The sequence below is a fragment of the Falco biarmicus genome, chromosome 1 (assembly GCF_023638135.1).
Source record: "Falco biarmicus isolate bFalBia1 chromosome 1, bFalBia1.pri, whole genome shotgun sequence".
Taxonomy (NCBI): domain Eukaryota; kingdom Metazoa; phylum Chordata; class Aves; order Falconiformes; family Falconidae; genus Falco; species Falco biarmicus.
In genome coordinates this window covers 7,918,427-7,935,390 of record NC_079288.1, presented here as the reverse complement: position 1 = coordinate 7,935,390, position 16,964 = coordinate 7,918,427, and the positions used below count along the sequence as shown (strand labels likewise).

The 16,964-nt window shown below is 51.6% G+C and overlaps 2 protein-coding genes across 5 annotated transcripts in view; both read right to left on the bottom strand.

The window, feature by feature from the left end:
• Positions 1 to 3,846, bottom strand: part of LLGL2 (LLGL scribble cell polarity complex component 2) — a 37,582-nt gene extending 33,736 nt beyond the window's left edge. Inside the window, exon 1 of one of the 3 annotated variants that reach the window (XM_056323286.1) lies at positions 3,712 to 3,846. The gene's annotated coding sequence lies outside the window, so the exon portion shown is untranslated. Of the gene's footprint in view, positions 1 to 168; positions 316 to 907; positions 1,026 to 3,711 lie in introns of those variants that run through there. The other 2 variants (XM_056323259.1, XM_056323269.1) reach the window with 2 other exon arrangements.
• Positions 2,566 to 12,877, bottom strand: TSEN54 (tRNA splicing endonuclease subunit 54). Of its 2 annotated transcripts, XM_056323396.1 has the most exons (11): positions 12,750 to 12,877; positions 12,477 to 12,629; positions 11,185 to 11,248; positions 10,957 to 11,040; positions 9,099 to 9,197; positions 8,738 to 8,790; positions 8,277 to 8,375; positions 6,435 to 7,072; positions 5,810 to 5,870; positions 4,955 to 5,071; positions 2,566 to 3,885 (listed from the first exon to the last, which is right to left on the bottom strand). In XM_056323396.1, exons 1-11 carry the CDS (start codon positions 12,776 to 12,778, stop codon positions 3,735 to 3,737), a joined length of 1,548 nt encoding a protein of 515 aa, XP_056179371.1. In that variant the 5' UTR covers positions 12,779 to 12,877; the 3' UTR covers positions 2,566 to 3,734. The 2 variants fall into 2 exon arrangements, with proteins under 2 accessions (XP_056179371.1, XP_056179373.1); XM_056323398.1 differs by lacking the exon at positions 9,099 to 9,197.
• Between the last annotated feature and the right edge of the window lie 4,087 nt (positions 12,878 to 16,964).

The following is a 16,964-nucleotide window of genomic DNA, read 5'->3' as shown; positions in this document are numbered from 1 at the left end:
CACTGTCTGTTAGAAATAACACATTCCCCCAACCACCAAGCTCTTACAACTCTCGTGAGGAAAAATCCGACAGTAACACGATATATTTGATATGGGCAGGGATTTGAAGGGGAAGAAGAAAAAAAAAATGCGAACAGAGCGTCCCAAAGGAGATATTGCAATACTTACTAATCGCATCTGCTTGGAGCCAGTCGCAGCAGATGGAGACCTGCAAGGCTCGGCGGCAGGCAGGCACATCTGCCCCGGCAGGACGAGCCAGCAGCAGGGCGAGGGGCCGCGACTGCGGACACGGGCCGCTCCTCGCAGCCCCCACGGGGCCCCGCGCCCCGGCCCCGCTCGCGCCCAGGGCTCAACCAGGAAGTTACGGAGCAAACGGCCACAGCCGCGACCTCTGCAAAATCCCAGGATGTAAAGCTGCCGTGCGCGACCCCTCAGCTACGCGCTCCGGCCACAGCAAACACAGCGCATCAAACTTGATAAGCAAAAAACCCCGAAGAAAAGCACCCACCCCAAAAATACCCCCGAACAAACGCCCCCCTCAACGCCACTGCCCAAAGTTTTGTGGACGAGCCACAGCCAGGGTGCGCGGGGGCACGGGGGCTCCAGGTGCCGGCAGCCGGGCTCGCCGGAGCAAGGCGGCGCGGAGGGCCCGGGCACCCGGCGAAGCGGACCCCCGGGGCAGGGGCAGCGCCGAGCACCTGCCAGCCCCGCCGGAGGGACCCCGGGAGCAAGCCCACGGGGCGCCGCGAAGCCCAGGAGGGGCGGGGGCCGCCCTAGCCCGCCGTGGCGAGCCCTACCGGGGCCGCGCTGGCCGGACCCCCTGCGAGGACCCCCCTCCGCGGAGCCCGTCCCGCCAGGCCGGCCCCGGTCCCGCACCCCGGGCCGATTCCCAGCGAGCCGCGCTCACCTGCGGGGCCTGGAGCCGGGCCGCCCCGGCCTCGCTCCGCTCCGCGCCCGCTCCCCTCTCGCCTGCGCGGCGGCGGCCTCCCTCCCTGGGCACCTCCGGGAGGGGTGCGGCGGGGCGGGGCCTCCGTACAACCCGCCCCCAGCGGGGCAGGGCCCAGCGGATGTAACCGCCCTCCTGAGGCGGGCCCTCGCGGGCAAGTGCAGGGGAACCGCGGCCGCCCCGCCCTTTCAGCCGCCGCCTCATAAATAATTCAGCAGCCCGCTCGCTCGCAGCCAATCAGAGAGCGGCCACCGCCATGCGGGCGGCCGTGCTCGGGGAGACCCGAGCACCGGCGGAGGGGGTCCGGGCAAGCAGGCTCCCAGCCCGTGCCAGGCCCCCGGCTCTGTTCCTCCGCCAGCCCCGGGGAACCAGCGCCAAGCCGAGGGAAGATGCCAACCTGTCGTCGCAACAAATAAAGAGACAGAAAGACTTCACAGAAAGTTGAAGCCTTAGTTAGAAAGTCACGCAACTGCTGCTCTCTCGCTACACAGCTTGGCTACAAGACAGCGGCAACAGCACCTGGGCAAGGAATCTGTAGTTACGTAGAGTGCAATGGCAGTCCAACATCTGCCAACCTCTCTGCATCCGTGCAAAAGCTTGAAATTAACTCTGACAAGGGGCCAGTAACAGCAAACATTTCAGCCAAGCTTCCAAAAGGTGATGTTTTTCAATTAAAACATTCATTTCTGTCATCTTCTTGCAACATCCAGCTGCTCCCCATTGTGCGCCAAGATGAAGCAGTGGTATCAGTCTGCATCACTATCCCATCCTGGTAAAGGCACCATCAAATGTTGTGGTGCTGAGCAAGGCAGCCACAGTTTCTCAATCCTCCCTGCAGTGGTTATTAAATTGTAATTGTTTTGTGCTGAATCAGGGAGTCTCTACCCCAGCGAAACTCACTGGGTGGCTCTTGTGGCTTACTGTTCATCGATACAATTCCACCTTGGCATAAGCAGATGAGACTGATTGAAATCAACAGGAGTTTGACCTAATTCCAGGACAAACATGAGCCCTGTGGGTCAGACTGGAGCTCTTCTGGCTGTGCCTGTTCTTAGAAACTCTTCCCGCTGCCTTTAATCTGTAGAAGTCTGGGAGAACATTGAGGTCACAGACTGGCACTGCCAACCCCAGCATTTGAAGAGGACTATCAGAGCAAAGGCACTACTTGAAGGAGGGAGGAAAGGGAGGCCACTGGGGAGGAACTGTCAGACCCTCACCTCAGGATAGCCCTGCTGGCTTCCAGCATTTGATAACAGGGGTGTGTGCAAGAAACAGGACCAGGCCCAGAGCTTGCAGCAGATCCCTGCTACCTTGGGCTATGGTACCTCTGATCACACAGGAGGAAGATGGCAAGGTGTCATGTGCCAACTGGAACTGCATGCAGACATAGGAACTTCCTCCAGGCTCCAAGTCACACTGCCCTCCCAGGGAATGTGGCAGTGTGGATCCCAACACAGACAGGCGTAGGAGCAGGGTTATGCAGCCACAGGTTGTATGGCCATGGGCAGACATTCCCCAGCTGGTGCTACTGGCGTCCTAGTAGGCTCCCCAGAGTGTCTCCCTCTGCATAACTTACTAACGTTTCTGGGGGAATTAAGAACCACGCTGAGGAGTTTGCATTGCCGGAAAAGACTTTTTTATTGCTTAGCCTTCTCCACACCTCCAAAAGGAATTAAAAAATTATCAAATAAACTGCACCTAAACAGTTGCTATTACAGTTCTGAAAACTTCAATAATGAACACTGCCATGCTCAGCACGCTTCTATCCACTGTGCAGACTTTCTGACACCTGGCACTTTTGCATAGAGGCTAAAGCAAATTTGGTACCTGGATATCCTGGTGGAAAGCTCCCACAGTAGGGCCTGGAAAGCAGTGATGTCCTCAGTTTGGAGCACAACAGCTACAAGACTGGAAGGCTCATGAGGAATTTGTAGGTTCTTTCTTTACTCAGGGATTTATCACTTGCAAAAGAAAATACAAGGATCCACTGCCAGGAAAAAGGATGTCAGGCTGAAACAGAAGGGGCTGCAGTACAGCCCAGGTGAGACTATCTGATACAGCCCGCTGATATTGGTGGCCAAACTTTAATATGTCATAATGCTGCGTGGCCAAAACACATCTCAGCAGAGCCGCTACAGCCTGAGGCTGGGGTGCCATCTGCAATGCTCTGGGGCTTTCTGTGACCTCTGGCTGATGAAATTATGTTCAAGGCACATTTCCTACTTTCAAGTTCCTGGAAACTTTATTCCTGGTGGCCAAGTTTTATCACTGTGACTTTTTCAGATCAGAATATGATCTGACAGTTGTTGGCACAGCTGAATGACAGAGACTCAGGACACCACTGCTGATCTGATCAGCTTATTCTGACTCTGGTTGACCTCAATGACTCTCCAACCCATTCGACTGCTGTAGCACTGTGGTTCTTACATGTGACAAGAGGATCACCAGCAAAGTGTTTTCTAATGGTCCACCGGTCAGCAAAAGATGACACAGAAAAGGTAAACTACTGGTCCGCGAGATGAGAAAGCTGAAGAACCAGTGGCTTCAAGAACAAAGCAGTGTATTCCGGTCCAGAAATGCCCCGCTAAGCCATACATACTTGTTTGCTGTAAATTTTGCTATTATGCCTGAGCCATCTGGGTAGGTGAAGTCTGTAACAGCAAATAAAGTGGTCACCTATCCAAGGTTCCAGTTATTGCAGGCTCTATTTCCTGTAATATTTCATTAATCAAGAAAACAAATCCTGAGTAAAGCTCTTCCCATACCATTTCTGCAAGGGACAGCAACTTCAGTGATTAACATCCACTGGCAGCTTGAACTCCTTTAGTGAATAAAAGGCAATTTCTCCATGATCCACCAGTGCAAAGACCACTGGGACGTCCCCACTCTGATACGTAACCTGCTTCAAAGCCCGAAGGGATGGAATCTGCTCATCGAAACTGCAGAGAAAAAAACATATTTCGTTTTCTTAAAGCAAGAGGAGTACAGAGACAAAGCTGTCCTGGCCAGCAAGCACAACAGTCCCTTTGGTCTTAGAAGTTGTTAGTGATCCTCCCCACTCTTTTCAGTCAAAGGAGGAGGCTGCCAGCCCTGAGAGAGTAAACCACATGCCGGGAACCGGGAGCTGTCAAATCCTTTGCCAAAAACAAGGGCAACTGCACAGTGCTCCACGCTGTGCCTTGTAGATGTGGCTCACAGAGCTACTGGCAAATTGCCAATCCAATGCAATCCTAATACCTTTGTGCTAGGAAGATCTTTAGGTTGCTGGGATCAACATCTGACCTGCTTTTCCCTCCTTTTAATTCTCCAGTCTGTTTGCTCATAAATGAAAATATCTACGCAGCAAGGATCATCCTACTCGCTCATGACAGACCTTTGTGAAACTGTATTACCACCTTCCTTGCTCTATTACGGCTGCAGAGTAGAGGAGAGAGTTTTAGTATATCAAAATGATTAAAGGCAGAGACTGGATTTTGCACCTGCCTTAAGTATCAGATTCTCAATCCAGCAAGAAAGGGGACACCTATCCTCTGTTCACGCTAATCTTAAAGTTACATTTGACAAAGATCAAAATACTAAACCCATGGCCCTGAGCCTGTAGCAAGCTCTAGGGAGGTACATCTGCAGAAATTCATACGGACCTGCACTGCCTGCAGATTCAGGTACCATACAGCTCCCTGAAAAACTTGAGCTCTACCCAAGTTTCACAAGCATTGCATAAATACAGCTGTGGCTTCTTATTCCTGACTCCAGTGATACTCAGACATGAGCAGCAACCAGATGACCAAATAGCGTGGGCTGAGTGCAAGGGCTGGGGGAATTGTCAGCCACAGCCTCCAACAAAGGAGGAATTGAAAGAAAATGAAATTCTGGGCAGGACCACCCTAAAGAGAGGCACTCTGATGATCTGTAAAGCTCACAAGATGCTGGGTCATTTACAGATCATTAGGACTTAATTTCCACAACAGCAACTGATGTTTCACAACACTGCATAAGACCCATGGATACCTCCGAACACACATCCTGACATATGGCTTTCCAGGGTTTGTCTTCTTAAACTTGGCCACAGCATCTGCTTGATACACGTTGAAGTCTATCTTCATGCCCTCTGGATCTTCCTGCAGCCTACAGAAGAGAGAACACATCTACATACATATGGTACTGAAACATCTTAGGGTATAGATCGAGCAGAAGAAGGAGGGAGCAAAAGCTCTTGAAGCCTGGCTAGTGTGGGCCCTTAGAAAGGCTTCACTCCTCAAAGGACTGACCCTGCAACTGTTCTAATTACTTTCCAGACCTTTCCTGTTGTCAGACCAGAAAAAGCTCCTGCTCCGTACCTGCCACACTCCATTCTCTGCGGAACCCCCTTGGCAAGGAACACCTCTAACAGTTACTGAAGCAGAGCAATGTTCTGCCCTACAGGGACTGCACACAAACACAACACAGACTCTTTGAGACAGGAGCAAACCAGAAGTCACAAAGCCAAGGTTTCATAATCACTGCAGCAGGAATGGCAGCACATTCCAGGGATGAAGCAAGGTGAAACCCAACCAAACTTCTGGGGGAGATCACCTGGCTGGGGTGCAGAGAGGGAACTGCAGGGAAAGAGAGCAACCCTGAAGTTTTAACTGGCCTGGAACGAGCTAGCTCTGTCGCTGCAGGACCTGGTACTTCATGGAAACGTCATCCCCTCACTACAGATGCAATGGGGCCATGGAACAGAGCGCTGGATTCTCTTGGCATTCTGGATGCCAGGCAGCTCCCAAACTGCTGCTGTGAGCATCTCACAGACCTCACAAGCAGGGACAGTCACAAGACAGCCCCACTCCCTAACAGTTACGAGCTGGCTGACTGGATACTAACCGGGAGGCTCCATCCAGGATGTGGGAGGGCTGCAGCACGCTGATCTGCTGGAGGAGCGCAGCTGGAGGGAGAAGGAACAGGAAAGGATCAGACCAGCTGTTTCTCTCTCAGGGCACTCCAAGCACTCCACCACCACCCAAAAGCCTTCCTCCTCCGACAATGGCTGGCAGCACCACAGTCACCACTGGCTACTTCAAAGACCTCAACTTCCTCATCTCCTAGCGCACAGCCCTCAACACCCTGCAATTGCACTGCATCTTGCTGGCCCTGGTTTCACATGCCTAACAGCCTAGCAGGAAGGACTGCAACACAGTAGGACATGGGGAATGGATCAGAAGACCTCCCAAGGCCCTGTTTATCCTGGCACATGAGTGGGCTATAGAAAGAGATAGAAAGGCAAAAGAAAAATTTTCTTCTCTCTCCCCATGCCCGTGGCTGGGCTCCTCTGTGCCTGCTTTGCCTAGACCTGCCTAGTCTTCTAATGAGACTCTCCTTCCCAAGGTATCATCCCCCAAAACTCATGTTCAGCTTCTCCATGTCATCTCTTTTGCTGTAGCATACCAGGCAATGTTTCACAGAGCTGGCGGGGAGAAGGGGATCCCTGTTAAGTTCCCAGAGCCACTACCTGATGAAGTAGTTTCATCAGGCCGCAGAAGCGGTGTGACAGCTTGGTCCCAGAGATGCGGCGGTCGTTTCCAAACCCTCTGCTGGCTCCTCTGCTCCCGAAGGGCTTTGTACTCTTGCCAGTTGGAGCAGCGCCTCACCTCCCGGTCAGCATTGACACTGCTCTTGTACCTGCTCTCCCCCTCTTGCTGCTCCCTTTCCTTCCGTGACAGCTTCTCCTGTTTCTGATTGATGCGTGCGCACCAGCAAGCTGCATCAACCTCCCTCCCCAACACGTTCTCCGGCAAGAGCCCGTTGTCAGGTGAGGGCAGATGTGTGCACGGCTGGTCTGGGGCCACGTTTGGCAAGATGATGGTGGTAAAATCCCAGCGGGGTGCATGGGTGCCAATGCTGCTTTCCTTGTGGTCTCCAACCCAGCTCCTGGAGGAGCTGCTCAGGGAGTCCTTTTGTCCTGTATCAAGAGGAACTGGGTTTGACTCCCCGTCTCCACAGCCAGCATCCGATTCCTTTGGCTGCTCTGACAAAGCCTTTTCATCCATGGGAAGGCAGCTAGAATCTCCACGGTCATCTCCATCTTTTTTGGAGGTCCCTTCAGCTTCTGGAAGGTCCTCGGATCCTTTATATTTCTTCTCATGTGACCTAAAGACAGAAGCAGCAGTATAAAAGACAGGGAGAGTGTGCGGCGGCACTTTATTCCCTTTAAATCCTGCCTCCTCCCTGCTAACAGGAAGGATGCAGTCTGCCAAACCTGGAAGAAGGACGGCAAAGGTGGCAGGAACCCCCAGACAGAGGGGGGTTGCAAACATCTTGGCTGGAAGGAGAGTGTTTGCTTGTGTGACAAAGCGAGAAGGGAAAAAAGCAGGCCAAAATCAAGCAGTGAATGCCAAAGGCAGAATAAACTCAGCAGCCCTGCATGAGGTTTACTTCAACGCCCAGGAGAATCCCAGCCTTGATTTGCACATACACATTCCCAATCAGCCTCCATACACCCCATATACTGACCCGACCACCTCCACACAAACGTAGAATCATAGAATCGTTTATGCTGGAAAAGATCGTTAAGATTGTTGAGTCCAAACGTTAACCTAGCACTGCCCTCCCTCACGATGGACTTCAGCCAAATTAGCAGAGGCCAGGCAGAAACCTTCTTACCAGCACCTTTAACTGGTATGAGATTCAGTCCCTGGTTCCAGAGAAGATAAGGCAATTCCTAAACCAGCAGTTTTATCTCCCAGTTCCTAAAATTCCGTAACTCCTTAAGCGCTGATGTACTTGTTAATAGGAAAGGACTTGCAGACCAGACTCATCCTCCCTGTTTCTTAAAGGATGACGCCACCTACTGGAAGCTGTCATAATTACTAGCAAAATTACCAATTGTGTCACCTGTTTGCACTTTGGCAACGCCTAGAGGCCGTGTGCAAGGACCAGGACCCAACTGCTCTCTGCTGTACGGTCCTAGCATAAGCTGCATTGAGGGGGTGGATAAGTGCAAGATGTGCACTGTGGTGTCTGCGCCCCCTCTGAAAAAAGAGGAGGAGGAGGAGATGTCTGCCACGTGCTTCTTCTGCACTGACTTTACCCTTCTATTTTTGGCACCTCACCACTGCAGCTGGGAGGCTCAAGGGCAGTTCACCCCTCTTGAACACACCCTGCACAAAGTACAGCTGTGACAAAAGGGAACACTGCACGAGTTCAGAAAAAGCTCTGCACTGCTTGAGGACAGCCAAGAATGGCTGTCAGACAGGTCACCCACAGCATAAGTGTCCTCAGACACTTAGTAGCTGTTCCTGAGCCAGTTGGGGCCTGGGAGAAGATGGAAGAAGGCTTTGGGCCACATCCTTACCGGGGACTGGAACTCCTCCTCCTTTTGCGATGGTGTTTTCCAAAGCTCTTGCAATGACTTTCCAAGTTCAGTTGCCTCTCATAGGGAGACAGGACAGTGCTGGAATGAGACACCAACACAGAGGCTGAGAGCAGGGTGATGCAGTATAACTACCCTTCTGCTCAGCCCCCAGAATACAGCTGCAGAAACCTTTTATTCCAGGCACAGAAAATCCACAAGCATGACCTGAATGGTCCTCAGTTCATGCCCCACTTCATATTCCCAACCACCTCCTCAAGAGGGAGGAGCAAGGAAGGGCAGAATGCCACTTTTAGCCTTTAATTCTCCCAAGAGATGGAATGCAGGTTCAAAGTCCTCTTCTCTGCCATCCCAATGGAGCCATACAATACTCAGAGGGGCATACAAAGCTGCTCAGAGTCTTCAGAAAAGAGAAAGCAGCGTGGAAAGGAAAAGTTGATTACCTGGCGTCGAATCTCAGTACAACATAACCGAGTTGCTTCAAGTGGCTGAACACCTTAGAGCAAAGGAAATCAAGAGGGTTAAATGACTACCCTACAACCAAACAATTTACTCCAGCTCCACTATGACTAAGTGAACACAGTGTGGCACTGGCAGAGGAGAAAACGCCAGGGCTAGGACCCAAAGCAAAGGCAGGGAAATGGGAACTGATCACCTGGAAGAAGGTGAAAGGGAGAAACTGAGAATTACTCCCCTTCCCTCCCTAACTGTGCTGTTCTGCTCTCAGCCACTGGAGAGGCTGTGTGGCAGAGGCTGGGCTGTCTGCCTTCATCCTCCCTGCAACAGCTGGAGGTCCCAACACACCTGGTAATGTGGCAAGCTCACTGCCTCCTGGGACAGCAGGATCTCATAGGCTTCCTGGATTGACAAGGGCAGATCCCTGTAAAAGAGCTGAACAGAGCCCTGCAGGGCAAAAGCTTGGTGTTGAAAGAATCACAGGGAAGACATCTATGCAAGCTCACACCAGTCTCTTCCCACGGGTCCTGACATGATCCCAGCACCCTCCTTGACATGATATCCATGTGCCACCTGGATTACTTACAGTCCCTCTCCCAAGCCCAGTTCCCCCATGCCCTGATCCTAGCAGCCAGGTAAGAAGTTCCCACTCACAGCTGTCAGCTCCTGATCCAGTGCTGCATCTGTTTAGAGGATGTAGCTGGGAGCACAACGCTTAACTGTTAAGATAATTGTTGCTTTGGGAGATGATTTTCTTTAACTTTGATGATCTCAGTGATTCAGGGCACAGCACAACTACAAAAACATTTAGGACCAATATAACAGAGAGCTGGAGCAGAGCAATCAACAGCATCCTCAGATGGCACTTACTCCAGCCTCAGTGATCCCATAGGTAGATTCCCCAGGACACAGCAACTAACCCCCAAGAAGCAGTTCTAGGCTATGCTTCTTTCTCCTCCTTTTTGGTTTTTTTTTGTTTTTTTTTTTTTTTTTACGGTGTGTTTACTCACAAACAAAGAAAACAAAACACAAGGAACCACACCTCTCCCATGGGATGGGCTGAAGGCATCTAACTGGTCTTTTCCGCTTTTGGGGAGATTTGGTACTCGGCAACTGACTAAATTTATTTTCATCAGTTTGTTCACAATCTATTTAATCAAAATGCCAGAGGTAAAAAAACCCTACCTTTAAGGGATGGCATCAGATGCCCATAATCAATTGATTAGGTTTTGCTTAGGGAAAAAAGCTCCCCTTTAGATCAGTGCACTTTTTCTACTGACAACAGGCTTTGGTGGAGAGACCAAAAAACCCCCTTTGTACAGCAAAGAAATCCAACTGAGCCCTAACCAGCATTTCTGCCAGCAGAGAAGCACTGAAAGCAACCTGGTCTCACACCTCTGTCTGCCACATTTAAATTTCTTTCTGCCATATATACTGGGAAGAGTTGCCAAGTACAACCCCACAGATCTCTGTGTAAGGGTAGAGCACATACAGCACTGGCTGCTCTATAAATGCTTCTCATGCCAACACTCTTCACACAGAAAGGTCTGATTTAGTGCCTAAATGTGGCCCTACCAAGCTGGATAGAGTTTCACTAACTCCCATCAGCCTCTTAGAGAAGCACAGAAAAACTGCTAATGCACTTATGAACCCTGCCATTGCAAAATATCCAAGATACACTGGGGATAAGGGGGGAAGTCAACTTATGACAGAAAGTTGATAGACACTGACCAGTCTCAGATGGCCTAATTAACTGTATACCAGTTCTGAGGAAAAGGATTTCTCAGTGTCAAACCTTTTGTTCCAACTAATTTCTGCAAGGAACAGGAGACAATGGCTTGATCTCATTTCCAGAAATTTCCAGAACAGTGAGTTTTCCTGGACTGTCGAAGTTCTCTTTATTATCATATTTGACATAAGAATGGGTTAAACACAATACCAGCTGAATAAGCTGGCCACTGACCCAACTAGCACACTGCTGATGACACAGTGGCTATGAACCCATGGCCTGGAGACAAACGATTCCATCAGCAACAGCCTAAAAGAGACAATTCCTCAAGAACCAGGTGTTCATCAGCTGCTCAAATTGCAGCAGTGACCAACAAGGACAAGTGATTTCTGACTTCAGTCTAAAGCTGCTGCAGCTCCTCCAACCATTCAGGCAGGACGCAATGCCCCCAGCCATGCACAGGTATCCCCTACTTACACACTCCAGCAGGTACAGAGCTTCCTCAGGTAGCAGGCACTGTTTGCCGCGCTCTGTGAACCCCATGGTGTGCCAGAACTTCCCCTGAAACAGAAGCACAAATCCCTGATGGGCTCTGGCTGTCCCCTGCTGACAACCAAGCTCTCTCCCATTTCAAGAAGCAAATTAAGGGATCTGCAAAGGCCAGCAGGAGATGATGACACTGAGTACACTCTGTAGCAGACTCACCGCAGGGGACTGCAGCTCCACGATGCCCTGTCCTGGCTTCCACTCAGCTTTCACCAGACTCCTCCTGAGAAGGTTAAAGATTAGTTTGTTATTACTAGCTGTGTGCCACGATCAACTCCTACTGTAGCAACACAATGAGCTTAGGAAGGTGTCAAAAGGCAGCAAAATTCCAGGTGGCATTTTTAGAGGATAAGGCCTTAGAAAGTCACCATTCTCTGGATCTAGCAGTACGAGCTGAAGTTTTTATCACCACTAGTTAAAAGTGTCTTCAGCCAGCACACCACAGTCATCTGTCTATAGGCTACTGGAGATGCATGGCCTAAGCCATATTGTACAACTGTTCAGATGCTGCCAAGAAACTCTCAAATCGCTGTACCCCACCCACAGGGACTCATAAGAAAAAAGTAATAGCTCAGAAGCAGAGGGTGACTTTGCAAAAATGCAAACATGCATTTTTAGCAGCTGGCTTAAGAAAATAGAAGGTAAGACCTGTAGAGTTCACCATGGACTTGCTCCACATCTGTAGTCAGTACCGCAGTTTCCCCATCTGGAAGGAAACCTAAACCTGCCCAGTCGCCCTCCCACCCTGAGAGACTCCATTGCTGCCCTAGACGTGCATTTACAGATGTACTTGAACAAAGCCCACCGTGACACCAGGAGAAGGCAACGGTCCACCCCACCTGACCTGCCCCTCTGCTGGAGGTCGCCATTCTCTCTCTAAAGTCCCCAGTGGTGTGATTTTATGCGAATAGTTTCTGCTGCTACTGATCAGTGCAGAGAAACAGCAGGCCAAACAGAGAAAGCATGTACTGAGAGGCAGTGTCTGAAGGTCCCCCGAGAAATTATAAGCTCCAGAGACTGACAGTGCTCTTGAAACCACCAAAACTGACAGAGAGGGACACCGAGCGCCAGCCAAATCCGCACAAGGCCACGGGAGTGTCAGCTCAGACAAGGCCCAAGGAGACAGTGGCTGCTGTCTGCAAAGGCTGCAGGATTACGGACGCACCTGAGAAAACGGGGGGCCCTTCGAGGGATCTGAACACCCACCCTGAAGCCACTGGTGTGCCAATACGACCCCCCTGCTCGAGGGGACAGCCGGGGTGCGCCCCCCGGCTGTTGCTCCAGCCAGGGAGGTGTAGAGGAACAAGGGGATGGGCGAGGGAATCCCCTGTGCCCGCACCGCCGGCTCGGTTCTGCCGGGCCAGCAGCCGCGCTCCGGCCGCCCCACGGGATCCCTCCCCGGGAACAAGCAGCTCGCAGCCCGGTGGCCCTACACGGCCCCGGGGACTTACCGCCGCCCCACGCGTTCCTCGGAGAGGAGCTGCCACTGCTCCTCCCGGCACCGGCGCAGCTTCTCCGCCTGCTCGGCCGAGCCGTCGGGGAGGAAATCCTTCGGGCCGGAAGCGCGCTGCGGGGCCCCGCGGCCCGCCAGCAGCTCCGCCGCGCTGCGGGGCGAGAGGTGGCACAGTGAGGGGAGAGAGCGCCCCCACACCCGCCCTGCAGCCGCCCGGCCCGGCCACCAACCCCGCCCCGGTGCCGCGGGCAGCCCCCCGCCCCGGCCCTACCTCGGGCGGCGGGAGCTGCCGGGCTCCATGGGCGCCGCGCACGAAGCCGCTTCCTTCCGCCGCTGGGCCCTAGCGCCGGCAGAGCGGCGAGCGCGCCCCCTAGGGGCTCGGAGGGCTGCGGGCACCGGGCAGGCCCTGCAGTGTGCTGCGGGGCTGGAGGCCGCGGCACCCGGCTGGCGCGCCCCGGGCTGTGCAGGGAGCCGCACGTTGGGCTGCGTGCCACGCCGTGCGCGGAAACCAGGCACCGATGCAGTGCGCTGAGCTGTGCACCCAGCTCTGCCCCACGGCAGCTAGCTCCTGTGAGCTAACCCGCAGCAACAGGAGACAGGCTTGAGGTGAAACTTGAACTTTTGGTGCATTTCCTTGTCAGGTTCCTTGACGCCTCCCCAAGCAGCAAATCCAGCCACATCAGCAGAGATGCAAAGCCACAGCGCAGGGTGGTTTCTCCTTTTCCAGCCTGGCCAGACCACTGCGTGCTCTGCACGGCCCAGCAGCACCACACTGGCCGCTGCTGAAGCCCCAGCCATCAGAAATAGTGGCAGCTGCTAAAGGGAGAAACCTCTGGGTTGTTGCCAGTTGCCCAGCCAGGTGCTGTCATCCCTTCATCAACAGGACTGGAAACTGAGATAGAGGGAGATCACTCACCAATTACCATCACGGTAAAGCAGACAGGTGTTGGGAAAAACTAATTTACTGCTAATTAATATTAGCGCCATGTATGGGTATCTGCTTTGGCAGAGACTCCTCTAGCATCTTGACCACTTCATCTTCTCCTCCTTCTTCCCCAACCACACTTCTCACAGGGCCATCTCTCACTTTTTTTCCCCCTCTCCCCTCACTGCCACAGTGCATTTTGCCCTTTCTTAAATACATTTCCCCAGAGGCATCACCAGCATGGGCTCAGCTACACCCTGTGATGGGGCCACTGAAGCTATATGGAACCAGCCAGAACCATCTGGAAGCAGCTGCATCCAGCATGGGGCAGCCCCATCCTGTCCTCACAGACTGCCCCCACAGCCGGTGCTGTAGCCCGTGATGCAGCGCCCAGAGCAGAAGCAGCAGTGCTGGGGAGGGAGGTTTCTCCCTTTAGCAGCTGCCACTATTTCTGATGGCTGGGGCTTCAGCAGCGGCCAGTGTGGTGCTGCTGGGCCGTGCAGAGCACGCAGTGGTCTGGCCAGGCTGGAAAAGGAGAAACCACCCTGCGCTGTGGCTTTGCATCTCTGCTGATGTGGCTGGATTTGCTGCTTGGGGAGGCGTCAAGGAACCTGACAAGGAAATGCACCAAAAGTTCAAGTTTCACCTCAAGCCCGTCTCCTGTTGCTGCAGGTTAGCTCACAGGAGTCACTGAGCCTCAAGCAGGAAAAACACAGCTTTCCCTCACCAGAGTCCCTGGTTCCCCCTGCGGTTTCCCAGTAATAGTCCTTTGACAAGAGGCCAGCATAGACAAATGAATGCAAAAACCATTCCCTTCCATTTTCCACTGAATGGTTTAATTTTTGCTTCCTGCCTGATTATTTCCTCCTCCTGAACTGAGCCTTCGTTCTGCAAGGGGGTCAAGTGATTTTGGTCCACGGTGAGTCTCCGCTGCATGCAGGGGGACGAGGACTTGTGGACAGCATGAGGGGCAGTCGGCTGTGCAGTGGCAGCACTTTTTCCCACCGATGTTCAAAGCAAATACAGTTTAGAGGCTACTCGGACTACCTGATTATAACATAGTCTCAGGACACTGTGCCCTGCAGCTTTCAACTTATAGACTGTCACCCTTCTGTTTAACTCAAGACTTACTTCAAAATAGACATGTTTAAGTCAGTCAGGGAAAGGCTCTGATGTAGAATTTGCTTTTGTCACCCACTGTCATTACAAGACCCAGAAACATGAAGTTTAATCTCAGTTCATGTTTCAGTACTGGGATTTTAACTGTCTTGGGGTGGGGGGACATCCTGTTCCTCACAGGAGCACCAGGAGACCTTGTCTATGATGGGACTCATGTTTTCTGCAGCTGAAACCTCTTATCAGCCCTAATTGACTGAGTGTCATCAGCTGGGTGTGTGTGGCCCTGAGGGGCTGCTCTTTCTTTTCCTCACTTACTACATAGAAGGTGAGGTGGGTTTGGTTTTGCTCTTTAGATATTTTTCTAGGTTTAAGTTAGGATTTTTAACATTGAATTTCAGTGCAGATGCCTTGAAACCACAACTGTGGTGCTCATGGTGGATTTTGGGTTGGTCTTTGGGTGTGGGTTTTTTTTTTTTTTAATTTAGGGTCTTTTCCCCTTTGTTCTTGATGGGACTCTGGTGCGTCTCCAGTGGAGCAGCTGTGTACGGCAGGAAACCTAAAAAGAAGCTGATGGGAGCCGGCTCTCTGCAGTGACTTTTCGTGAAAAGTGGACAACTGTTCTTGGAACAGTTCTTCTTGGAGCTAAAGTAATGGTCGTTGAGCTGAGAGGTGACAAAACTTGCCTTTGAGAGTGAATGAGCTGCTCAGGGGGTCCTGTGAACTGAAATGAGGGTGGAGGTGGGACTGTGAGCCTGGAGGCTGCCAGGGAGGAAAAGCATGATTGCATGGCACCACGCAGCAGAGCAGGATCCAGCCCTTGTCATCTGGATGGCATGTGCAGCTGTGGATGAAGTTGATGGTGGAGGCTAAGGCTGTTCCTCGCTTGCCTGTGGGATGCTGTCCTCACCCCAAAACAGAACAGGCTTGATTTGGCTGGAGAGACCCAACACTGAACGCACCAGCCCTGTGCACCAGGACCGTGGGCTCTCAGCAGGCAAGTGTGGTGTTTTGCCTACTTCGCTTTTTCCCTTTTTTTTCTCTTTTTTTTTTTTTTTTTTTTCTCTTGGGGGTGGAATAATGTTGATAAAGTGTAAAAAGACTCTCTGGATTGAAAATGTGGGCTGGCTGCCTCTTATGAATGGGGCAGCCTGCTCCTGGCTCTCCCTCCTGCTGCTAACCCTGGTGCTCTGGGGGGGGAGCAGAGCAGAGCTGCAATGCGAGGGATGGGTCTGAGCCCTTTCAGTCCTTTCTTGTTGTGTTCATGCAGTCCCTGTAATCGCAAGTTCCTTGTGGTTAACTCATGGATGAACTTGGTGTAAATAGACTCAGTATTTTTTGACAAAATAGGAGAAAGTGTGGCCTTGGGGTTGTTTTTCTAGTTTTGTGCAGCATATGAGGCACAGCCAGGTGGGAATCGTGTGCTCTTGTGCTAGAGCTAAGCAGCTTTGCCAGGTACAGCTACCTGCTTTAATCTATGTGTGAACAACTCCTGCAGTTCCTGGCATGGTGTTTGGAAATATTTTAGTAACTCTGCAGAAACCAGCTGTGCCTCAGCTGTTTGCGGCTCGGGCTTTATCTATTTGCCAGCAAATGGTAACACTTGGAAAACAGTGTCTGAGACAAATAACATGGGCCATCCACTTTGACTTCCTTCCAACCCATGGAGCATGTCCTGATGATACTAGGAGATTTTCTCCGTAGATCCCCTCCTTGACTTAGGACAGAAGAGGATGTTACAAACTCCCTAAAACTGGCAAATGTTTTGGTGCCTGTATGTGTTGCAATCCATGTGATGTTACCACAATTGCTTAGCTCTGAGCTACGCTCATATTGTTGCTGTTGAACAAACCTGTTATCACAAGTTAGCTGTAGTTCCGCATACATTTGTCTAGTATTATACTTAATTATGTTCTAGCAGAAAATATTTCAACTCTGAGCTTCTAGAGCATCACATAGACAACTTCTTGCAGTAGAACATAAGAAAGAAAGGTTTGGCAATTAATTTCAACAGGATTTGGCAGATCTTAAATATGTATGAAAGAACTTGGTTTTGGATGAAAAGCAGATAACAGTGTCAGGTGTTTCAGCTTGTCTGGGAGGTGTAGGATCAATCTGTTTTCTAGCCTCACCTAGGATTTTTTGGCAAATTCCTTGCTGCTTTAGGATGTTTGTGATGCCTGTGATCATTCCTACAGATGGGAGTTTGGGCAGGGCAATGAAGAGAGACTTTTGCCCAGAAAGATTACCGAGGAAGGTTTCTGGGCTAAACTTCTGTTGTTCCTGGTCAGGGCTGGATTTCAGAGGTGTAAGGAGAAGGGTTTTTTTAAGAAAAGAACCCCGTCTTTGAGTACGGGACTTTGGGGGTTAAGCGGTTAATACTTAACTACATAACTAGCTGTGTGCTGTGGTTCACTGGCATCTGCTGCTGGGTTCTGATGGCTG

Bases quoted from the DNA above. Each gene is read 5' to 3' on its own strand.
- TSEN54 (XM_056323396.1), bottom strand. From the start codon at position 12,778: ATGGAGCCCGGCAGCTCCCGCCGCCCGAG. The intron at 11,249-12,476 runs GTAAGTCCCCGG...TAACCTTCTCAG, and splicing joins GAGGAACGCGTGGGGCGGCG to GAGGAGTCTGGTGAAAGCTG. The intron at 8,376-8,737 runs GTAATCAACTTT...GTCTCATTCCAG, and splicing joins GTACTGAGATTCGACGCCAG to CACTGTCCTGTCTCCCTATG.